At 43.1% G+C, this 25854-nt stretch overlaps 1 protein-coding gene across 1 annotated transcript in view; it reads left to right on the top strand.

Annotated features, from left to right (window-relative positions):
• The window catches only part of LOC122540528 (CMP-N-acetylneuraminate-beta-galactosamide-alpha-2,3-sialyltransferase 4-like), a 116274-nt gene that overhangs the window by 27038 nt on the left and 63382 nt on the right, over window positions 1-25854 (top strand). Inside the window, exons 3-6 of the mRNA XM_043676393.2 lie at window positions 5061-5148; window positions 10276-10311; window positions 16188-16247; window positions 16345-16445. Of these exons, the coding sequence (XP_043532328.2) occupies window positions 5061-5148; window positions 10276-10311; window positions 16188-16247; window positions 16345-16445 (285 nt within the window). The remainder of the gene's footprint in view (window positions 1-5060; window positions 5149-10275; window positions 10312-16187; window positions 16248-16344; window positions 16446-25854) is intronic.

The following is a 25854-nucleotide window of genomic DNA, read 5'->3' as shown; positions in this document are numbered from 1 at the left end:
CTTCGCGTTTATCTAAATTAGACTCCATCTGTCACTTCTCAGCCCATTGGCCAATCTGATCAAGATCCCATTGTAATCTGAGGTAACTTTCTTCACTGTCCACTACACCTCCAATTTTGGTGTCACCTACAAACTTTCTAGCTATACCTCTTATGCTCACATCCAAATCATTTATATAAGTGATGAAAAGTAGTGGACTCAGCTCTGATCCTTATGGCACTCTACTGGCCGCAGGCCTCCAATCTGAAAAGCAACCCTCCACCACCACCCTCTGTCTTCTACCTTTAAGCCAGTTCTGTATCCAAATGACGAGTTCTCCCAGTATTCCATGAGATCTAACCTTGCTAACCAGTCTCCCATGGGGAACCTTGTCAAATGCCTTACTGAAGTCAACATAGATCATGTCCACCACTCTGCCCTCATCAATCCTCTTTGTTACTTTTTCAAAAAACTCAATCAAGTTTGTGAGACATGATTTCCCACGCACAAAGCCATCTTGACTATCCCTAATCAGTCCTTGCCTTTCCAAATACATGTACATCCTGTCCCTCACGATTCCCTCCAACAACTTGCCAACCACCAACGTCAGGCTCACTGGTCTATAGTTCCCTGGCTTGTCCTTACCACCTTTCTTAAACAGTGGCACCACATTAGCCAACCTCCAGTCTTCTGGCACCTTACCTGTGACTAGCGATGATACAAATATCTCAGCAAGAGGCCCAGCAATCACCTCCCTAGCTTCCCAGAGAGTGTGAGTGTGCAGTGTGCTTATATGCAGTGTGTTTTTTTTTATATCCACAGTCATGAATTTGTATTCAAGATCAATTGATCGAAGAGAAGACAATGTCAAATGCTGTCTTCAAGCTTAAATCTCTATTTAATGCCCACTAATGCTTAGTCCTGATATATATGGTAATTGGAGATATATCAGGCTCTAATATTACAGTTATACTTTTAAGACTATTAAGACCATTAGAAAAAGGAGCAGGAATAGGCCATTCAGCCCCTCAAGCCTGCTACGCCATTCAATAAGATCTGCCCTGTCAAGCCCTGTAAGAATCCTATAAGTATCAATAAGATCACCTCTCATTCTATCTATGCCAATACCCTAATTTTAACACTGTGGACTCTTACGTTTTGACTTAACATTTTATGAAGTCCTATTCTCTGCATGTGCTTCTTGCATCTCTCTAACGTAAATTCATCTACATTGTGTTATTTATACCCAGTTAGGAGGCAACTCCATGACATCATCACAAGATTTCCCCCAGGGTCTTAAAGTCCTTAAATAACAAAATAAATAACAATATTTATTTTCCAGTTAATGCTATTTGTAAACAATCTTAGGTTCAAATAAAGGGCCCCTTTACTGCTTCCCTAATCCTTATGTGCAATTGGTACATGTATTTTGAAAACTACATAACAAAAATGGCTGTCCTTGATATTAATGAAGCTTTTTCACTGAGTGTGGTATCAAGAAGCTCAAGCTAAGCTGAAGTCAATGAGATTTGGGGGTAATTAATTGGCACAAAGGAAGGTATTAGCGGTTATTGGAGGTCAGTCATCTCAGTTGCATGAGATCATGAGAGGAATTCCTCAGTTTTTTCACATCTATCATAAGAAACAGGAGCTGGAGTAGGCCATTCGTATCTCTGAGTATACACCACCTTTCAATAAGATCAGAACTGATCTAATTGCGTTCTCGGGTCCACTTTCCTGCCAAACCCCCATTACACTATTGTTAGAAAAATATTGGAGTCAATTATTAAGGTAGTGATAGAAAACCATTTGGAAAATTATAATCTAATCAACCAGAGTCAGTATAGAATCCCTACATTGTGGAAACAGGCCCTTTGGCCCAACAAGTCCACACCGGCCCTCCCCTAACCTGATACCCTACATTTACCCCTGACTCATGCACCTAACTGACATATCTCTGAACACTTTTGGCAATTTAGCATGGCTAATTCACCTGACCTGCACATCTTTGGATCATGGGAGGAAACCGGAGTATCCGTAAGGAGTTCATGAAACCCATTGGGGTTTTCATGAAAGGGAAATTGAGTTTAACCAATTTATGCCAGTCTTTCGAGGAAGTCTCAACCAGTGTGGATAGTGTGGAACCAGTAGATGTTTGGATCAGAACGTGTTTGACAAGGTACCTCTCAAAAGGTTAAGTCATGAGGTAAGAGCCCACGGTGTTGGAGGTAGTAAATTGGCATGAATAGAGAATTGGCTATCGGACAGGAAACAGAGAGTGGTAACAAGGAGCTAATTTTCATGTTGGTGACCTCTAACCAGTAAGTTCCACAGGGATCAAAGCGGGAACCACAACTGTTTATAATATATATTAACGATTTGTAGGAAGGAACTGCTGAGAGGTGTTTCCCCTCATGGTCTTCTCTGAGAGGGTTATGAGTCTTTGGAACTCCTTGCCACCGAAAGCTGTGAGGGCAGAGTCCTTATGTATGTTTAATGCTGAGATAGAGAGAGTCTTGATCAGTTGGGGAATCAAGGATTCCAGGGAAAGGTAGGAAAGTGGACATGAGGAGTGTCGGATCAGCCATGATCCTATTTGATGGCTGAGCAAGCTCGGTTAAATAGCCTGTTTCTATTTTTATGGTCTTAAGCATGACTTCCTTTTGACTCAAAAATGTTTCTAACTCAGAAATTTTTCTGACTTGAAATATTCAATGGCCCAGTTCCATTGCTTTCTGGAAGAGAACGACCCTCTGAGAGAAGAAATCCTTCCTCCTCTCAGATATCAATGGGAGACCTTTGTGTAAACTGTGCGCCCTAGTTATATATTCACCATTGTTCTGCCATTCTCACATTCCAATCACTTAATATCAACAATTTCTCCACTAGCTCCCTACACTCACCACTGCTCGCCTGCCTGCCCCCAACTATAATGTAAATGTTGCTCCCCTCTATGCTTCACTTCAGCTCTGATGAAGAGTCATCTAGATTTGAAATGTTAGTTTGCTCTCTCTCCATGGCTGCTGCCTGACCTGCTGTAATCTCCAGCATTTGTTATTTTCAATCCATATTCACCTGTAGGGTTGATCCGCACGCACTCTCTTTCATTCTTATCTTTTCAACCGTTACTAGAGAATTATTCATAACAGAATATCTTCCCACATTGACAATGTAACCTCTAGTGTCTTGTTTCACTGACTGTCTTCCTTTTTATCATCGACATTTTGCCTCTTGGTGCCATCACTGAAAATCCAAGATTACTTTTCATAAGCACATCGGGGACATTCAACTCAACTTGACCACCACTTCTTTCAACTCCTGAATATTGCTAAATTCTTTGATTTCTTGTCCAACATCCAATGCTAGGTGAGAGGAATCTTTTCTGATTAAATATTGGAATGAGTAAAGCCATTGTCTTTGATTCCCATCACAAACTTTCACAAAACCAAAGCTCTGTACTGACTGACAGATGCCTCCCCTGTTCATGACAACTGCCTGAGCATCAAACAAGGTAGTTTGCAACCTTAATGTCATTATCGATCCTGTGATGAGCTTCCTAACACCACTTTTAATACTGTCTTTGAACCATCAATTAGTCCATCCATTGAACCACCCAGTTACACCTTTGTTACCTCTCGATTTAATTGTTCCAATGCAGTCCATAAACTTGTTGAAATCTCTAGTACCTGAATTCTAACCTACAGGAATCATTTACCATCTATCACACATGTGATCACTGACCATCTTGGCCTCTGTTTGGAAACGGTGTCAAATTTAAAATTGTGATTCTCATTTTCAAATTCCACTTGACACCATCTCTCCAATTATATTAATCTCCTCTAGCCCATGACTATTTCGGAAACCTTGCCACTTCTACTCTCCTGAATATTCTTGATGTTAATTAGTGCACCATTGATGACTGTGCCTTCAGTGACAGAAACTCACAGCTTTATAAGTCCCTCCATAAATCTCTCCATTTCTCTTCCTCCTTTTCCTCCTTTCAGAAGCTCCTTAAAATTTACTTCATTGACCAAATATTCAGTTATCTTGCCGAATATTCCCTATGTGCCTCTAAAATACTCCTAAGCAGCTTTGGGGCATTATATTACATCATAGGTGCTATATGTTGTTATTCCTATTGATTGGTGAGATGTAAAAGCTCTCATTTTGAATCTTAATTTACTCAGAATTAAAACAGATCTTCTATTTTCATCTAAATTCTAAATGTCTGCTTGCTTCAATCAATGTGCTGTGAAATGGGCAAAAGTTTGGGACAGGTTTCACCACAGATTGTGGTTTCTTGCTTATTGGCTGATTCCAGTTGCAAGGAGAAAGTGAGGACTGCAGATGCTGGAGATCAGAGCTGAAAATGTGTTGCTGGAAAAGCGCAGCAGGTCAGGCAGCATCCAAGGAGCAGGAGAATCGACGTTTCGGGCATAAGCCCTTCTTCAGGAATGAGGAAAGTGTGTCCAGCAGGCTAAGATAAAAGGTAGGGAGGAGGGACTTGGGGGAGGGGCGTTGGAAATGCGATAGGTGAAAGGAGGTCAAGGTGAGGGTGATTGGCCGGAGTGGGGGTGGGGGGGGGGAGAGGTCAGGAAGAAGATTGCAGGTTAGGAAGGCGGTGCTGAGTTTGAGGGATTTGACTGAGACAAGGTGGGGGATGGGAATGAAGAAACTAGAGAAATCTGAGTTCATCCCTTGTGGTTGGAGGGTTCCGAGGCGGAAGATGAGGCGCTCTTCCTCCAACCGTCGTGTTGCTATGGTCTGGTGATGGAGGAGTCCAAGGACCTGCGTGTCCTTGGTGGAGTGGGAGGGGGAGTTGAAGTGTTGAGCCACGGGGTGGTTGGATTGGTTGGTCCTGGTGTCCCAGAGGTGTTCTCGTTTCAGAGAACACCTCTGGGACACACTTTCCTCATTCCTGAAGAAGGGCTTATGCCCAAAACGTCGATTCTCCTGCTCCTTGGATGCTGTCTGACCTGCTGCGCTTTTCCAGCAACACATTTTCAGCTCTGATTCCAGTTGCAAGCCACATAATAATAGGATGAAGGCATAAAGAATTATATTTCTTGTGTTGTTTCTAGAATTGGGAAAGACGGAATGCCAACTTTACTTTTTGTGTATCACAATGACCCTATTCATTTGGACCTTTCATTGGAACAAGTTTCTTAGGTAAGTTCTTTCAAATATATCTCCTTTCATGACTATTTCCCTTTCTGATACCCAGTGGACTTAATGAGTAAAATGATCAAATGTGTGTTCGAGCAATATTTCTGTATTTTATAAAGTAATTACAAATGAGGAAGTTTTCTTTAAGGAAGCTGGTAATGGCTGTAATTCATCGTATGATAATGAGAATTGCCTCATTTCTGTCGTGATTCAAGATTTACCCTGGTTTCACTTCCACCTTATGATAATTACCTACTCAAGTCAGAGCATTAAAAAACATAATTACACTAAATATGAAAGATGTTTGTTTCTGTCCTTTGTATTACACACTGGTTAATATTAGTTAAACATATAGTTGGGATGGGCAAGAAATTATTGCCCACATTCCCATCAACAAATGTTCAAATCTCTCTCTCCCACCAAACTGCATCTCTTCTTGAACCATTATTTGATCAGGTAATTGGATGGTCAGTCAGCTCAAGGAATGCTGCCGATCAATTGGAATTAGTGGAGCCCCTATGGTCCTTTAAATCTCCTTTTGAAAATGAAAGCTTTCTGCAAAGTTTCTGCAGGAAAATATTTCCTACAATGCCAATTTCCATAACAATGTGGCACACATGGGATTATCTACTGAGAAATTTAAAATTATTATTTCCAACTCTGAAGCTTCCCTTTGATCTGAGAAACCATGTGAATGATTATATTCCTGTTAGCGTGAAAGGTAAGGCTGGTAAGATAAGGGTACATGGATGAATAAAGATATTGAGATTCTCGTCAAGCAAAAAAAAATATACAGAGAAACTTCGATTATCCAAATGTCGATTATCTAAATTTCAGATTATCTGAACAAGATCGCAGGGTCCCAATGCTTGGCTAAACTGTGTTAGCCAGCATTCAATTATCCAAACATTTGATTATCTAAACATTCGATTATCTGAACAAAATACTCCCTGCCTGTGTCATTTAGATAATCAAGGTTCCTCTGTAATAGGTAAAGACAACTGAGTTCAAATAAATCTCTTGAACAAGTGTAAACAGTGTAGGGGCATTCTTAAAAGGGAGATCATACGAGATAGCCTTGACAATAAGGTTAAGGATAATCCAAAGAGAGCAACTAGAGAGAAAGTAGGGTCCCTTAAAGTTCAAAGAGGATGTCTTTGAGTTGAACTTCAAGAAATGGAAGAGATATTAAATGACTATTTCATGTCAGTTTTTACTGTTGAGAAAAGAAAAGAGGCTAAAGAACTTAGGGAAATAAATATTGATTTTTGGAAGCAGTTCACATTGCAGAACAGAAAGTGTTGGAGGTCTTTGAAAATGTGAATAAAATGTGGATAAATCTCCGGGATCTAATCTGGTGTATCCCAGGATGTTGTAGAAAGTTACAATGGAAACTTTAAGGCCTCTTGCAGAAACATTTGCCTCAACTATGAGAAAGTGAGGGCTGCAGATGCTAGAGATCAGAGCTGAAAATGTGCCTGAAGAAGGGCTTATGCCCGAAATGTCGATTCTCCTGTTCCTTGGATGCTGCCTGACCTGCTGCGCTTTTCCAGCAACACATCTATAACTATGGATGCCAAAGGACTGTAGGGTGGCCAATGTTATGCCTTTGTTTACAAAGGGATGGAAGGAGAAGCCCTGGAACTATAAATCTGTGAGTCTGACTTTGGTGGTGGGTAAGTTGTTAGAAGGGATTTTAAAAAACAGGATTTATATTCATTTGGAAAGACAAGGAGTGATTAGGGATAGTTCGCATGGCTGTGTGCGAGGGAAATCATGTCATACTTTGGTTGAGTTTTTGAGGAGGTATCCAAGAAGGTTGATAAGAGCTGCACAGGAGAAATTGTTTAATGGACTTTTGAAAATCTTTTGACAAGGTTCCACACAGGAGGGTAATGAGTGAAGTTAGGTCGCATAGGATTCAGGGTGAGCTTGCCAATTGAATACAGATTTGGCTTAACAGCAAGAGACAGAGAGAGATGCTAAAGGAATTTTTTTCAGACTAGAGCCCTGTGACAAGAGGGGTTCCATAGGGGTCGGTGCTGGGAAGATATGGTTAGTAAGTTTGTGGATGGCACTAAAATTGGTGGCACAGTGGACAGTGAAGAAGATTATCTAAGATTACAAAGAGATGTTGATCAATCAGGTCAATGGGCTGAAGTATGGAAGATGGAGTTTAATTTGATTGAACGTGAGGTATTGTAATTTTGTAAAACAAACAAGAGCAGGGCTTATAAATTAAAAGTAGCCTTGGGTAGTGTTGTGGAACAGAGGGACCCAGGGGTTCAGGTACAAAACTCTTTGAAATTTACGTCACAGCTGGATAGAGTGGTTAATATGCTTGCCTTTATTGTTCAGACCATTGTGTATAGGAGTTGGGACGTCATGTTGAGGTTGTACAAAACATTGGTGAGGCCTTGTCTGGAGTACTATGTCCAGTTCTGGTCACCCGGTTATTGGAAGAATATTATTAAGCTGGAGATAATTCAGGAGAGATTTTCCAGGATGTTGCAGGGAGTAGAGGATTTGAGTCATAAAGAAAGGCTGGAAAAGCTGGGACTTTTTTGACTAGAGTGCAGGAGGTTGAGGAGTGACCTTATAGACGTTTATAAAATCATGAGGTGAATGGCAGCCATCTTTTCCTTAGAATGGGGGATTTCAAGACTAGCGGCATATTTTTAAAGTGAGCAGAGAAAGATTTTAAAAAGTCATGAGGGGCAATTTGTTTTGCACAGAGAGTGGTTTATGTGTGCAATAAACCTCCAGAGAAAGTGGTAGATTGTGGCATAATTACACCATTTGAAAGATGTTTAAATAAATGCATGATTTAGCAATATTTGTAGGGATATGGTTTAGTGTGGGATTAAAGGAGGCATGGACTGGTTGGACCAAAGGGTCTGTTTCCCAGATTATTGAGATAGCTCCAGAAATCATGTTGTTGATTGTTGAGCTCCCAACACTTCCCATTTTAACTTGAGCAAATAAGCATGGTCCACCCTCTGATTTCTAATTCCCTAAAGATTATCTGACAGTCCGTCAAATCAGGAGTTGTCATTCTAAACTTGTGAATCTTGTGAAGATGTATGAATCAGGCAATTAGGCATTTGCAACAACTTCACAACCCTCATAAGTGAAACAATTCAATTTCAGTAATGTCAGAACATCACAGCAGAGTTCTCAGAGTGAATGAAATCTAAACCACACGACAGAAAAGTTATGCAATTGGAACACCCATCATTTCAAATTTTGTTCAATTTGACATTTCATGTTAAAATCAGGCAGAGTTTAATAGTAGGTGATATTCCATGGTCGACAAGAATATGCACAGGCTACTGACGAAGTAACTAAGACAGATAAATGTCAATTTTGGCCTGAGACATTCTCCATACTGACCATCACAGAATTGCAGCATGAGGTCATGCTACAGCTATATGAAACTCAGGTGCGGCCGCATTTGGAGTATTACATGCAGTTCTGGTCACCGTATTATAGGAGGAATGTGGAAGCTTTGGAAAGGGTTCAGAGGAGATTTACTAGAATGTTGCCTGGTATGGAGGGAAGATCTTATGAGGAAAGGTTGAGGGACGTGAGGCTGCTTTCATTAGAGAGAAGGTTGAGAGGTGACTTAATTGAGGCATATAAGATCATCAGAGGGTTAGTTTGGGTGGACAGGGAGAGCCTTTTTCCTAGGATGGTGACGGCTAGCACGAGGAGGCCTAGCTTTAAATTGAGGGGTATAGATATTGGACAGATGTCAGAGATAGCTTCTTTTCTCAGAGAGTAATAGGGGTGTGATACGCACTGCCTGCAACAGCTGTAGACTCGCCAATTGTATGGGCACTTAAATGGTCGTTGGATACGCATATGGCGAGAATGGAATAGTGTAGCTGAGATGGGCTCCAGATTGGTTTCACAGGGTGGCACAACATCGAGGGTCGAAGGGCCTGTACTGCGTTGTCATGTTCTATGTTCTATGCAGAAGGTGATTCTTCGCCCATTGTGCTGGCCAGCCCTTCTAACAATCAACATGACTTAACACTATTGTGGAACATGGCAATATATATTTCTTTAATTTGCAGTAATGTATAGGGTCATGGGGAAGGGTCAGAGAATAGTGTTAAGTTCAAAGTTTGGGAGAAGATTTGTAGCGCGGGTGCTCGTTGTTGTGGTTCTGTTCACCGAGCTGGGAATTTGTGTTGCAGACGTTTCGTCCCCTGTCTAGGTGACATCCTCAGTGCTTGGGAGCCTCCTGTGAAGCGCTTCTGTGATCTTTCCTCCGGACATAAGAGGAAACAGGAAGACAGCTAACAATCCACATCCATAAACACCAACTAGCCACGAAACGACATGACCAGCTATCCTTAGTAGCCACACACTCAGATGACAAGCAACATGAGTTCGACTGGGACAACACTACTATTATAGGACAAGCCAAACAGAGAACAGCAGGGAATTCCTAGAAGCATGGCACTCATCCACAGATTCAATCAATAAGCACATCGACCTGGACCCAATATACCGGCCACTGCAGCGGACAGCTGGAACTTACAACCGGAAGTGGCAGATTCAAACCACTATAAATGCCAGAGGAAAGATCACAGAAGCGCTTCACAGGAGGCTCCCAAGAACTGAGAATGTCACCTAGACAGGGGACGAAACGTCTGCAACACAAATTCCCAGCTCAGCGAACAGAACCACAACCACGGGCACCTGAGTTACAAATCTTCTCCCAAACTTCAAACTTAACACTATTCTCTGACCCTTCCCCATGACCCTATACATTACTGCAAATTAAAGAAATATATATTGCCATGTTGAATGCCTTGATTGAACCTACCTCTTCCACATTATGATAAGTTTGACTGGCTGTACATACAGAGAGATTAATTTCATTTAGTGCCACCTCATTGGCTAACAGGATCTCTGGTACTCACTTCAAAGTTTAAAGTAATGGTTTATTTCATATCCAATAACAGGTTTGTCCTTGTAACATGATGAAATAAGGCACTGTGGCCATAAGATACCAGTAGTATGTAACCTATCTGTTATGTCTGTTGTATCAAAGGAGTTCACTGTGTCACTTTTAAGCATTTGATGTGCTCAACGTAATGTTTTATTTCTTTTTCTCAGGTTCAGCAATGCTATCAAGTCTGATTTTGCCCATTTGTAAGTAAAATTGCTTGCCCTTTCAATTCTAATAGATACCATGTAGCCAACTGGTCACTGTGGCTGAGGCATTAACAGAATGCAATGTGAATCACTGAATCAGCATCACCTTAGTCATGGCAAGGCACTTTTAAAAAGTACCTTCCAGTCATTTGACTACTACCTTCCAGAGCACCTGACATGACTGCAAATACCTGTCTGTTCTTGTGTTCCCATTATTTTCCATCTCACAGCTACTCCCAGAGCAGACCATTATAGCTCACTGAACAGAGGGTTGCATCCTCAGTGTGTATTGACCTTGGTTGCCCTGTCTGCTTGCTGCTGACTTGTGGTTGGAGACTCACCCCTTGCCAGTCCACCTCACTGACCAGGGCATCTACTCAATGTGCCAGTCTCTGAGTGTGGCTAAACATTTTTAGGAGGGGTAAATTGTTCTGGGGATGGGGGTTGGGGATATTCCAAGAAAGTTTGTTCTTTGTGTGCTGGCCCTGGAGAAAAGAGCAAGTGTGTAGATTTAGTCATGGTGATTAGGAAATCTGAACAGGTACATAATTAGTTGATGATAATGATTCAGGAGATGAAAAGGATGCCTAATTTCAAATCAGTTATTTGAATCTGCCGATCAGTCAACCAAATTTGTCAATGCTGACGGCATTGTGGGCTCAGCTTATCTTTAGTGCTTCGTTCTGCACTGCCAGCATGTTAATAATCTGAGACTTGCCCCTTGGTCTAGTTCGTCACTCTGTCTTGTTCTGCACTCTCTTCTTTAAAGTGGCTAAGACAGTATGGTGAAGTACATATTTACCAGATTAACTGAGAGGGAAGGAGGAGAAAGTGAGGACTGCAGATGCTGGAGATCAGAGCTGAAAATGTGTTGCTGGAAAAGCGCAGCAGGTCAGGCAGCATCCAGGGAACAGGAGAATCGACGTTTTGGGCATGAGCCCTTCTTCAGGAATGAGGAAAGTTTGTCCAGCAGGCTAAGATAAAAGGTAGGGAAGAGGGACTTGGGGGAGGGGCGTCGGAAATGTGATAGGTGGAAAGAGGTCAAGGTGAGGATGATGGGTCAGACTGGGGTGGGGGCGGAGAGGTCAGGGAGAAGATTGCAGGTTAGGAAGGCGGTGCTGAATTCGATGGATTTGACTGAGACAAGGTGGGGGGAGGGGAAATGAGGAAACTGGTGAAATCCGAGTTCATCCCTTGTGGTTGGAGGGTTCCTAGGCGGAAGATGAGGCGCTCTTCCTCCAACCCTAGGCGGAAGATGAGGCGCTCTTCCTCCAACTGAGAGGGAAAACAGGTTAGCATCATAACAGAGATGTGATAAGGATATCATAATGTGAGGAATTACGAGGTGGGCTTCCCAGTTGTAGCAGGCAGACAAGAAGACAAATGGTATGCTGGTCTTCACAGTGAAAAGAATTGCTTAAAAGTGGCAGGGATGTCATGCTGCAAATGTACAGAGCCTTGGTGAGACCACACCAGGAATATTGGGTGAAGTTTTGGTCTCCTTCTCTGAAGCAGGATGTTCTAGCTATGGAGGGAGTGCAAGAAAAGTTTACCAACCTGATTCCTGGGATGGCAGGACTGATGTATAAAGACAGACTGGATTGGTTAGGAGAGGAATGAAGGAGATCTCACAGAAACCTATGAAATTCTAACAGGACTAAATGCAGGAAGATGTTCCCAATGACTGGGAAGCCCAGAACCAGGGGTCACGGTCCAGGAAAATTGGGTAGGTCATTTAAGTTTGAGATGAGGAGAAATTTCTTCATCCAGACAGTGATGAACCAATAGAATTCCCTTTTACAAAAAGCCATTGAGGCCAAAATATTGAATGTTTTCAAGAAGAAATTAGATGTAGCTAGGATCTTATAGCTGAAGGAACATTGGCATTTCGGGCAAAAGCCCTTCATCAGGAATCTGCCTGACTTGCTGTGCTTTTCCAGCACCACTCTAATCTTGACTCTAATCTCCAGCATCTGCAGTACCCACTTCCTCCTAATGTTTACAGTTCTGGGTTGCACACTTTGTAAACAATGTAAAAGTATCAGAGAAGACACAATAAAGATTCATGAAAACAGGATTGAGGAATTTCAGTTACTTAGAAAGATTGAAGAAGATACTATTGTATTCCTTTGAGAAGAGAAGTCTGAGAGGAAATTTGAGAGAACTATTCAAAATCATGAGGGATGTGGACAGAGTAGAGAAATGGAAATTGTTCCCATTGGTAAAGGATCAAGAAGCAGAGATTACAGATTTGAAGTAAGCTACAGCAGATTGGATAAACACATAATGAAACACATTTTCATGTAGTGAGTTGGAATTCACTAACTGAGTGCATAATGGAAGCAATGTTAATTGAGTCTTTCGAAAGAGAACTTGATCAGATTGTGCAAAAATCTGCTCTCTCTGAGGACATAATGGAAGAGGGGGTTAGGAAGGGGAAATGTTACCTGGGCACTGCTCTAGGAGGTGGTCACACTCCTTCTATTAAGTGATTCAAACTTGGTCAATGATCAGGAATAGAGCAGTGTGACTGCAAGTGAGGTAAGTCTGGGGATTAGAGTTCAGGGTAACTCAGTCACTGCAATCATCCATAATTGCAAACTGAGCGGACAAGAAGAGGGACTGCAGGGAAAATGAGCACACTGACCACGGCACCATGGTTCAAAGATGAGTTTAAGTTGAGGGAGCAAATAGAAACTTCGTAGTGGCAGGGGACAGTGTAAATAGGGAAGAAATACTGTTCTGTATGGTGGGTCTCCTGAAGCCTGTGTTGCCAGCTCAGTTAAGGACATCTCCTCAGAGCTGGAGAAGAACTTGCAATGGGGAAGGATGGAACCAGTTTCATTATCCACACTGGGAGGAACAGGGAGGAGTTTCTGCTGCAAGTTTTTGAACTGTTCGAACCTAAATTAGAAGGTAGAACCTCAAAGATAATAATCTTGGAATTACTACGTGAACCATAGGCAAAGTGACATAGGATAAATAAAGTCAAGGAGATAAATGTGTTGTGCAAAGAATGGAGTGGGTGAAATGAGTTTTGGTTGTGGAGCACTGGTATGAATATGAGGTAGAAGGGATTTGTTCTGAAGTGAGGGGTCACATTTGAACTGCACTGAAACCAGTGTCCTGGTGAATCGAATAAACAGGGCTGTAGAGAGAGCTTTGAACTAATTAGGAGGGTGGAAGGTGAAGGGAAAATATAGATTTACAAAACAAAAGGATATGGTAACATTACAGGGCCGCTAGCTTGGTACTGATACATAGGGCAGGAAGGGACAGAGAGTGCAAACATAGAAAAACAACAGCAAATAGAGCTAATAGGAGCATAAATGATTTAAAACTTGGAGCAAACTAAATGCCATTAATAGAGGTTAATAGGTATGATCTTATAGCCATTATAGAGGCATGGTGACAAGGATATCAAAATTGGGAACTCAATAATCAAAGGCTTGCAACACTTCGAAAAGTAAGCACAAAGGAAGGGGTACCTTTGTGGATATTTGGTTAGTTCAAGATAAAATAAGTACAGTAGAAAAATTGATCTTGGATTGTAAGGTGTAGAATCCATATTGATAGTGGTAAAAAATAACAAGGGCAAGAAGACAAGGAAGGGGTCTATAGGCCCCTGGACAGTAGCTACTACGTAGGGCTGAGAATAAATCAGAAGATAACAAGGGCATATAAAAAGGCAATACATTAAGCATGGGTAACTTTAATTTTCATGTAGATTGGAAAGTCAAATTGGCAGTGGTAGGCATGAGGAAGAATTCATGGAGCCTATTTGAGACAGATTCCTAGAACAATATATTCAGGATTCAAGCAGAGATCATGACGTTCGGATCTGGTGATGTGTCAAGGGGCAAGTTTAATTACTGGTAGAATTTACCATTCAGTGTAAGAGTAAGGAATTGGGGTTGAAAACAATTGCTAAATATAAATAATGGTAATTGCAGAGGAATGATGTCAGAGTTAGCTGGAGAGGACTGGGAAAGTTGTTTGTGGAAAAGTCAACCGTGGAACAATGACATGTTTTTAAGTAAATAGGTTATGATTCATGTCAAAGGTGTATTCCAGGGAGGGGATAGACTAATCACAGTTATTTTGGGAAGTTAAGAATATTGTCAAATTGAAAGAAAAAAAGGATAAAATGTGGCAAAGGTTCGAGGTCTAATGGTAGACAAATTTATTAGATTTTTTGAGGAGGAAACAAGCAGGATAGATAAGGAGAGTCAACACACACAGACACTCACACACTCACACACATACACACAGACACTCACAACACACACATACACACAGCACACACAAACACACACAGACACTCACACACATACACACAGCACACACAAACACACACAGACACTCACACACACACAGACACTCACAACACACACATACACACAGCACACACAAACACACACAGACACTCACACACTCACACACATACACACAGCACACACAAACACACACAGACACTCACACACTCACACATACACACAGCATACACAAACACACACAGACACTCACACACATACACACAGACACACACACACACATACACACAGCACACACAAATACACACAGACACTCACACACTCACACACACACACATACACACAGACACACACACACACATACACACAGCAGACACAAACACACACAGACACTCACACACTCACACATACACACAGCATACACAAACACACACACACACTCACACACATACACACAGACACACACACACACACATACACACAGCACACACAAATACACACAGACACTCACACTCACACACATACACACAGACACACACACACACACACATACACACAGCAGACACAAACACACACAGACACTCACACACACACACATACACACAGCACACACACACACACAAGTACACACACACACTCGCGCACACACACACTTACACAGACAAACACACACACGCACACACAAAGTCTCTTGATTCTCAGGAAAATCCCACCCAGTGGCCTCACCTCATCGGTTCATGTTTTGGTGGACATTCCAGATGGGAGGAAATGCAGATCTCACCCAGTTGTTCAGCCATCAGCAAAGACCTCTGATGTGTCAACCATATTGTACCCTTTAAATGAAAAGATAACATTGACAGGGGTATATAGAAATAGCAGGAGAGTGGCACTATGTGAATTGCTTCTTGAAAAGGCGAACACACACACGGTGGGATGAATGGTGTCTTCTGCACTTTATCTATTTCATAATTCTATGATTCATTAGAATAAAACACCAGCAATCATTCTAAATTTTAGACGTATCCTTAGATCAGAATAGAATTCTCAGCTATTAACAGATAATAAGTGATTTGAAATCCTATATCGCAGGTGGTTTCAGTATAGGTCTGTGCAGGACCCCTACTCTTTCAAATGGCTCTTGTGGTGCACTGGAAGTGTCCCTTCCTCTGGATTAGGGAGCCTTGGTTCAAGTCCCACCTGCTCCCAAGGTATAGAATAGTATTGCTGGACATTGGAAAATGTCATTAAAAGCCATGAGCCAATAAATGATGTGGTGATAGCACCGTTGTTCTTTCCTTATGTCAGACCCAGGCTCAAGTCCCACCACTTCGAGACCAAAATATGTTGATTAATAATGTCAACCCTTGTTTTTTCCTACTTCCTATAACTGTCCAGAGGCAATGACAGAGCACAGGGTGGGGATTGAAATGCATTTAAACACGTTATCTTCAGTTTAGATATACTACGCATGGTGAGGAATTTGTTGTCCACCTTAGAAATGGGAGGTGATTAGTTCTGTTGTGGTTAAAAGGTTGAACTTGTTGTTGTAGATACACAGCTATGTTCCTTTCTCATAAACCTGTCTCTGTTACATTACAGTCAAGATGCACGGTGTACAAACTGGCTTTCAAAAGAACATAATTTGTCAGTCCTCTCCAAGTGAGTCAACAACTATTGACTTCTTCATTTTGACTGATGTAATTTTCAATTTTTGTTTCATTCTGAGCTCTTACCCTTTTGTCTGCTTCTTTTTCAGTTTTATTCGAAATGCTGACATATTTTTATCAATCACTGGTGGGTGGTGGTACCAACCAAACCACCTGCATCATTCATTACCCTATGGGATTAAAGGCAATGGTGAGGAAATTTGCAATGCCTTTCATTTGATCTTTCTTTGATAGTAAAGGACAAAAGAGTTCCTCACGGTTTAGATTAGATTAGATTACTTATAGTGTGGAAACAGGCCCTTCGGCCCAACAAGTCCACATCGACCCGCCGAAGCGTAACCCACCCAGACCCATTCCCCTACATTTACCCCTTCACCTAACACTACGGGCAATTTAGCATGGCCAATTCACCTAACCTGCACATTTTTGGATTGTGGGAGGAAACCGGAGCACCCGGAGGAAACCTACGGTGTGAAGTGTAAGGGCAGCTCATAATCAAATCTCACAAAACAATTCAGAAAGATTTAATTAAGGTTCGTTTTAAATTATGTGGGTCAATTTAATATTGTCTGTAAGCAAGGAGGAGAGAGACTCTGAGATGTTTTGCTGCACAGGTATGGATGGCCCACAACAGAGGAGGCTGAAAGCAAGACCATTACAATATTTAAAAGAAAACCAGATATATATTTGTAATAGAGGAGGTTTGCAAGTCTTTGGTGAGATCATAGATAGAGTCATAGAGCTGTACAGCACAAAAACAGACCTTTCAGTTCAACTCGTTCATGCCGACCAGATATCCCAACCCAATCCAGTCCCACCTGCCAGCACCTCACCCATATCCCTCCAGACCCTTCCTATGCATATACCCATCCAGATGCCTTTTAAAAGTTGCAATTGTACCAGCTTCCACCACTTTCTCTGGCAGCTCAATTCCACACACATACCACCCTCTGCGTGAAAACGTTGCCCCTTAGGTCTCTTTATATCTTTCCCCTCTCACCCTAAATCTATGCCGTCTAGTTCTGGACTCGCCCACCACAGGAAAAGACTTTGTCTATTTATCCTATCCATGCCCCTCATGATTTTATAAACCTCGATAAGGTCACCCTTCAGCGTCCAATGTTCTAGGCAAGGACTGATTAGGGATAGAAGCCTATCTTGAAGAAGTTCTCCTCCTCTCTCTACAATGATCTCAGTTAGTGTCTCTCTCACCACAACCCCTAGGTCATCTCCTCTGCCCTGAAGCTCTTCAACAATGTTCTGAAACACATTTGATCCCCACCTCCATCCTCCTATTGTTCTCTTAGCTACCTTCTCCCCAGCCCCACCCCCTCCCATTTATCTCTCCACCACGGAGGCTCCCAGCCTCATTCCTGATGAAGGGCTCCTGCCTGAAACATCGATTTTCCAGCTCCTTGGATGCTGCCTGACCTGCTGTGCTTTCGCAGCACCATTCCAATCTTGACTGCATGGGAAATCATGTCTCACAAACTTGATCGAGTTCCGTGAAGAAGCAACAAAGAGGATCAATGAAGGCAGAGCGGCAGACACGTTCCACACGGACCCCAGCAAGGCGCTCGACTGGCCAGCAAAGTCAACCAGTCTATTCAATCTTTCCTCATAGCTCAAACTCTCCAACCCTGACAACATCCTTGTAAATCTTTTCTGAACCCTCACAACATCCTTCTGATAGGAAGGAGACCAGAATTGCATGCAATATTCCAAAAATGGCCTAACCAAAATCCTGTACAGCCGCAACATGACCTCCCAACTCTTACACTCAATGCTCTGACCAATAAAGAAAAGCATACTAAACAAACTTCTTCATTATCCTCTCTACCCAAGATTCTACTTTTAAGGAGCTATGAACCTGCACTCCAAGATCTCTTTGTTCAGCATCGTTCCCCTGGACATTACCATGAAGTGTATAAGTCCTGCTATGATTTGCTTTCCCAAAATGCAGAATCTCGCATTTATCTAAATTAAACTCCATCTGCCGCTCCTCAGACCATTGGCCCATCTGGTCAAGATTCTGTTGTTATCTGTGGTAAACGTCTTCACTGTCCACTACACCTCCAATTTTGGTGTCATCTGTAAACTTACTAACTACACCTCCTATGTTCACATCCAAATTATTTATATAAATGATGAAAAGTAGTTATCCCAGCACCAATCCTTGTGGCACTCCACTGGTCACAGGCCTCCAGTATGAAAAACAACCCTCCACCACCACCCTCTGTCTTCTACCTTTGAGCCAGTTCTGTATCCAACTGGCTGGTTCTCCCTGTATTCCATGTGGTCTAACTTTGCCAACCAGTCTGCCATGGAGGAACCCCATCGTATGGCCCACTGAAGCCCATACCAACCACGTCCACCACTCCATCCCCATCAATCCCCCCTGCCACCTCCCCAAAAAACCCAATCAAGTTTGTAAGACACGACTCCCAACGCACAAAGCCATGTTGACTATAAATAATCAGTCCTTGCCTTTCCAAATACATGTAAATCCTGTTCCTCAAGATTCCCTCCAACAACTTGCCCACCACCAACGTCAGGCTCACTGGTCTATAGGTCCCTGGCTTGTCCTTACCACCTTTCTTAAACAGTGGCACCACATTAGCCAACCTCCACTCTTACGGCACCTCACCTGTGACTATCGACGATACAAATATCTCATCAAGTGGCCCAGCAATCCCTTCCCTAGCTTCCCACCAAGTTCTCAGGTGCACTTGATCAGGTCCTGGGGATTTATCCAACTTTGTGCGTTTCAAGACATCCAGCACTTCCTCCTCTGTAATACTGACATTTTTCAAGATGTCACCATCTATTTCCCTACATTCTATTCCTCTTGCAGCATCTTTGCATCTTTCCCACTATTCACACTTCCACTCTGGTTTTGAATAATCTCAAATCTTTATATTTTATCTCTCTCTAAACTGTTGATACAGATTGTGAACAGCTGGGGCAAAAACACTTATCCTTGCCATATCTCATTAATCACAGCTTGTCAACCCGAAAAATGACCCATTAGATCTCCTACTCTGCATGCTGTTTGTTAACTAGGAAACCATTCTAAAGTTAGTATCCTACTTACAATGATAACAAATCATCTTACAATGGGTATTATCACAATTAACATTAAATGTATACTCGACTGGCTCAAAGGACAACACCTTTCAGGACAAAGAAAATCAGCAAAACCTTTTAACTTTATAAAATGGCAAAACACAAAGCCAGAACCTAATTTTTGGATGTAAACATTATGCAGAAACAACATGAAAAATTTCTTCAAGGAATCACTCAGTACATGTATTAATTTAGCATCATCGAGTCCTACAGCACAGAAATAAGCCCTTTGGTTCAAATTGGTCCATGCCAATTTGAAGGTCATGTTAATGAAACTCAAATAGACCTTCAAGCTCTAGACCATCCGATGGAGGAGAAATTATGCAACGCAAGAATTAATATAAGGTTAGCTTCCAAAAGCTAAGGAAAATATCAGTTCTCACGTTCCAGCATTCCCTACTTGAAAGTCTTACAAGGGTGGAAAATGGAATCTAATCGACATGAAACACGACTGTGTGATTGCCTACAGACATCCACAGTATAGGTTTAATTCCCACCTGTTTAGAGATGTACAATAACATATCTGAACAGGATGGTTAGAAAACATCTAAGCTGATAAAAGATGGTTTAGGGATTGGTATGTATGTCATTTAGATCCTTTGGACATTGGGATCACTCAGGGAGATAAGACCTCTACAGATTGAATGGATTATGCCTTAACAGAGCTGAGAACTAATTTGGGTCGAGAGTGTGGTGCTGGAAGAGTACAGCTGGTCAGACAGCATCTGAGGAGCAACATTTCAGGCATAAGCCCTTCATCAGGAATGTGGCTTGTAGGCCAGGGGTGCTGAGACATAAATGGGAGGGGGGTGGGGCTAGGGAGAAGGTAGCTGGGAATATGGTAGGTAGATGAGGGTGGGGGGGGGGGAAGCGAAAAGGAGATGACCTGGGGATGCTGTGAGAGAGAGACTTACTGAGATCCTTGGAGAGAGAGGAGGAGAACCTCTTCAAGGTAGGCATCCTTGGAAGAGGCTTCGCAGTAAGGTTAAAATCAACTGGAGAAAGTGAGGACTGCAGATGCTAGAGATCAGAGTTGAAAGTGTGATGCTGGAAAAGCACAGGAGGTCAGGCAGCATCCGAGGAGCAGGAGAATTTGGCACATGAATGGGAGCCAGAATATAGCAGCAGCAGTGGGAACGGTGAGAGCAAGGACCAGGGGCTGCCAGGAAGGTAAATTTCCCATTTAAGTACTTACCTCATGGAATCAGCGGCCTCCATTTTGCAGCAGCAGGACCAGTGAGAGGCAGGAGCTGAGTGGGAATGGTCGAATTATGCTCTGGAAAGGTGAGTGAACTGATATATTTGGACAGTGGCTAAGTGTAGAAGGTAAGGCAGATGAACTTAGGGCTTGGATTAGTACTTGTGAGTATGATGTTATTGCTATTACTGAGACTTGATTGAGGGAAGGGCACGATTGGCAACTAAATACCCCATGACATCGATGCTTCAGGCAGAATAGAGACGGAGGTAAAAGGGATGGAGGAGTTATATTTCTGATCAGTGATGATATCACAGCTGTGCTGAAGGAGGGCACTATGAAGGACTCGAGCAGTGAGGCAGTAAGGGCAGAGCTCAGAAATAGGAAGGGTGCGGTTACAATGTTGGGGCTGTGCTACAGGCCTCCCAACAGCGAGCGTGAGGCAGAAGTACAAATATGCAAATAGATTATGGAAAGATGTAGGAGCAACAGGGTGGTGCTGATGGGAGATTTTAATTTTCCCAACATTGATTGGGATTCACTTTGTGTTAGAGGTTTAGATGGAGCAGAATTTGTGAGAAGCATCCAGGGGGGTTTTATACAGCATTACATAAATAGTCCATATCAGGAAGGGGCCATACTGGACCTGGGGAATGAGCCCGGTCAGGTGGTTGAAATTGCAGTAGGGGATTACTTTGGAAATAGTGATCACAATTAGATAAGTTTTAGAATAGTCATGGACAAAAGACAAGTGGCCCTAAAGAAGGAGTGCTAAATTGGGAAAGGCCAACTATAGCAAAATTCAGCAGGAGCTGGGGAATGTGGATTGGGAGCAACTGTTTGAAAGTAAATCCACATTTGATATGCGAGAGGCTTTTCAAGAGAAGTTGATTAGAGTGCAGGATAGACACGTCCCTGTGAAAATGAGGAACAGAATTGGCAAGATTAGGGAACTATGAATGACAGGTAAAATTGTGAATCCAGCTAAGAGGAAAAAGGAAGCATACATAAGGTCTTGGTGAGCAAAAACAAATGAAACTTTGAAAGAATATTGGGAAAGTAAGACCAAACTGAAACGAGGAATTAAGAGGGCTAAAAGGGATCATGAAATATCTTTAACAAACAGGGTTCAGGAAAATCTCAAAGCCTTTCATTTGCATATAAGAAGCAAGAGGGTAACTAGAGAAAGGGTTGGCCCACTCAAGGACAAAGGAGGGAAGTTATGCGTGGAGTCCGAGAAAAGGAATGAGATTCTTCATGAGCACTTTGAATCAGTATTCACCAAGGAGACGGACATGACAGATGTTGAGGTTAGGGATAGACTTTTGATTACCATAGGTCAAGTTGGCATAAGGAGGGAGGAAGTATTGGGTATTCTAAAAGGCATTAATGTGAACAAGTCCCCAGGTCTGATGGGATCTATCCCAGGTTACTGAGGGAAGTGAGAGAAGAAATAACTGGGGCTTTAACAAATATCTTTGCAGCATCCTTGAACATGGGTGAGGTCCCAGAGGACTGGAGAATTGCTAATGTTGTCCCCTTGTTTAAGAAGGGTAACAGGGATAATCAAGGTGGTTATAGACTGGTGAGTCTGATGACAGTGGTAGGGAAACTGCTGGAGAAGATACTGAGGGATAGGATCTATTTACATTTGGAAGAAAATGGGCTTATCAGTAATAGGCAGCATGGTTTTGTGCTGGGAAGGTCATGTCTTATCAACTTAATAGAATTATTTGAGGAAGTGACAAAATTGATTGATGAGGGAAGGGCTATAGATGTCATATACAATGACTTCAGTGAGGTGTTTGATAAGGTTCCCCATGGTAGGCTGATAGAGAAAATGAAGTCAGATGGGGTCCTGGGTGTACTAGCTGGATGGATAGAGAACTGGCTGGGCAGCAGGAGACAGAGAGTAGTAGTGGAAGGGAGTTTCCCAAAATGGAGAACTGTGACCAGTACTGTTCCACAGGGATCTGTGCAGTGATATGCATAAATAATCTGGAGGAAGTTTTAGGTGGTCTGATTAGCAAGTTTGCAGATGACACTAAGATTGGTGAAGTAGCAGATAGTGAAGGGGATTGTCAGAGAATGTAACAGAATATAGATAGATTGGAGAGTTGGGCAGAGAAATGGCAGATGGAGTTCAATCCGGACAACTGTGAGGTGATGCATTTTGGAAGATCCAATTCTAGAGCGAAGTATACGGTAAATGGAAAAGCCCTGGGAAAAATTGATCTACGTGTTCAGGTCCATTGTACCCTGAAGGTGGCAATGTAGGTCGATAGAGTGGTCAAGAAGGCACATGGCTTTCCTTCATTGGACGGGGTATTGAGTACAAGAGTTGGCAGGTCACGTTACAGTTGTATAGGACTTTGGTTCGGCCACATTTGGAATACTGCGTACAGTTCTGGTCACCACATTACCAAAAGGATGTGCATACTGGAGAGGGCACAGAGAAGGTTCCCCAGGATATTGCCTGGTGTGGAGGGTGCAAACTATGAAGAGAGATTGAGTAGATTAGGATTATTTTCATTAGAAAGACGAAGGTTGAGGGAGGACCTGATTGAGGTCTACAAAATCATGACAGATGCAGACAGGGTGGATAGCAAGAAGCTCTTTCACAGAGTGGGGGACCCAATTACTAGGGGTCACAAGTTCAGGGTGAGAGGGGAAAAGTTTAAGGGAAATATGCGTGGAAGGTTCCTCATGCAGAGGGTGGTGGGTGCCTGGAACGCATTGTGTGGTAGAGGCGGCAGGTACAGCATCATTTAAGATGTATCTAGACAGATACATGAATGGGCAGGGTGTAAAGGGATACAGATCCTTGGAAAATAGGTGACAGATTTAGATAGAGGATCTGGATTGGCGCAGCTTGGAGGGCCACAGGGCCTGGTCTTGTGCTGTAATTTTCTTTGTTCTTTGTGTTCTTTTTAAACAAGGTACAGAGGAATCTCGATTATTTGGCATTTGATTTTCTGAATATCAGATTATCCAGCAAGATCACAAGGTCCTGATGCTTGGCTACATTAAATTATGTGGCATTTGATTATCCAGAATTCAAGTAACTGAACGGAATATTCCCTGCCTGTGTCCTTCGGATAAACAAGGTTCCTCTGTACACAGATGATTGAGGATACTCTAAAGATAGAAATAGAAGGTTGTAATGATGAACTGATAGGATTGACATATGATTGCAAACGCATTCCTTCCGTGTTACTGCTCTCAGTTTTTACACTGCTTAACATGATGTTCACTCTGCCAACAATAGCAAATGGTTGGAGCTCACTCTAATCCTCATTTGGTATTCCTAATGCTCCTGAGAAGGTCATTTTACCTTTGGATCCAATGGCTAGGATACAGCTCATCAGATTTTCAATTGCACTGACACCCATCATGCTGTTGATCTGGTAGTGAGCAATCTACCCAGTAAGTACAAAGTCAAGCACCATTGTTGGAAAAGCTCAACAGGTCTGGCAGCATCTGTGGGGAGAAATCAGAGTTAACGTTTTGGGTCAAATGACCTTTCCTCAGACCCCAAAATGTTAATTCTGATCTCTCTGCACAGGTGCTGCCAGACCTGCTAAGTTTTTCTAACAATTTTTGTTTTTGTTTCTGATTTACAGCAACTGCAGTTCTTTTGATTTTAGTTAGCAAGCACCATTAGTCGCTCTGGTATATTGATTCAAATTGTAGGCCATCTTGGTTAAAGTAACAATCTAGACTTTAGTGTTGCTCACTTTGTAGCTTTTCTCAAGATGAAAAGTTCTCATTTATAATGACCACCTGTTTCCAGTGCTTAGTCCAGTTACCTACAACCACCCTTCCCCAAACCTCCCCTCCTAATCCCCTCTCCCCAACACCACCAGACTTTATTATCAATTCAGGACTTTTTGACTCAACTGTTGAAAAGTGTGGTGCTGGAAAAAGACAGCATCCGAGGAGCAGGAGAATCGACGTTTCGGGCATAAGCCCTCCTTCAGGAATGAGGCTGGTGTGCCAAGCGGGCTGAGATAAAAGGTAGGGGGGAGGGAATTTGGGGGAGGGGCGCTGGGAATACGATAGGTGGAAGGGGGTGAGGGTGAGGGTGATAGGCCGGAGAGGGGGTGGGGGCGGAGAGGTCGGGAAGAAGATTGCAGGTCAAGAGGGCGGTGCTGAATCTGGGGGTTGGGACTGAGATAAGGTTGGGGGGGGGGGTGGAATGAGGAAGCTGGAGAAATCTACATTCATTCGTGTGGTTGGAGGGTTCCTAGGTGGAAGATGAGGCACTCTTCCTCCAGGCATCGTGTGGCTAAGGTCTGGTGATGGAGGAGGCCAAGGACCTGCATATCCTTGGCGGAGTGGGAGGGGGAGTTAAAGTGTTCAGCCACGTGGCGGTTGGGTTGGTTGGTGTGGGTGTCCCAGAGGTGTTCCCTGAAACGTTCCGCAAGTAGGTGGCTTGTCTCCCCTATGTAGAGGAGACCACATCGGGTGCAGCGGATACAGTAAATGATGTGTGTGGAGGTGCAGGTGAATTTGTGACGGATATGGAAGGATCCATTGGGGCCTTGAAGGGAGGTGAGGGGTGAGGTTTGGCTGCAGGTTTTGCACTTGTTGCGGTTGCAGTGGAAGGTGCCGGAGGTGGAGGTTGGGTTGGTGGGGGGTATGGACCTGACGAGGGAGTCGCGGAGGGGGTGGTCTCTCCGGAACACTGATAGGGGTGGGGAGGGAAATATATCGCTGGTGGTGGGGTCTGTTTGGAGGTGGCGGAAATGATGGAGGATGATACAATGTATCCGGAGGTTGGTGGGGTGGAAGGTGAGGACCAGTGAGGTTCTGTCCTAGGTCCTAGGTCCTAGCTCCCAGCCCTGCCATATTTTCACCATCCCTCCAGACCTCCCCCTCTCTAAGGATGAAAGATCCTCACCTTCATCCCCCTACGCTCCCGGATTAACGAGTTCAACACGCGGCTAGACATCGAGCATTTCTTCCGCCGTCTTCATCTCCGAGCTTACGTCTTCAACCAGGACTCTCACCCACCCTCTGACGACCCCTTCTCCTGCCTCCAACACACCCCATCCACCTGGACACCCCGTGCTGGCCTCTTACCCACCCTCAATCTCTTCATATCCAACTGCCGCCGCGACATTGACCGCCTCAACCTGTCCACCCCTCTCACCCACTCCAACCTCTCACCTTCACAACACGCAGCCCTCCACTCCCTCTGCCCCAACCCCAACCTCACCATCAAACCGGCAGACCAGGAGGCGCGGTGGTAGTTTGGCGCACTGATCTTTAC

Source organism: Chiloscyllium plagiosum, unplaced genomic scaffold (genome assembly GCF_037043375.1).
Source record: "Chiloscyllium plagiosum isolate Xiang-an unplaced genomic scaffold, Cpla_swu_hap1 HiC_scaffold_29, whole genome shotgun sequence".
Lineage (NCBI taxonomy): Eukaryota > Metazoa > Chordata > Chondrichthyes > Orectolobiformes > Hemiscylliidae > Chiloscyllium > Chiloscyllium plagiosum.
The sequence above is the reverse complement of the archived record's forward strand: the minus strand, read 5'-3'. Positions and strand labels throughout refer to the sequence as shown.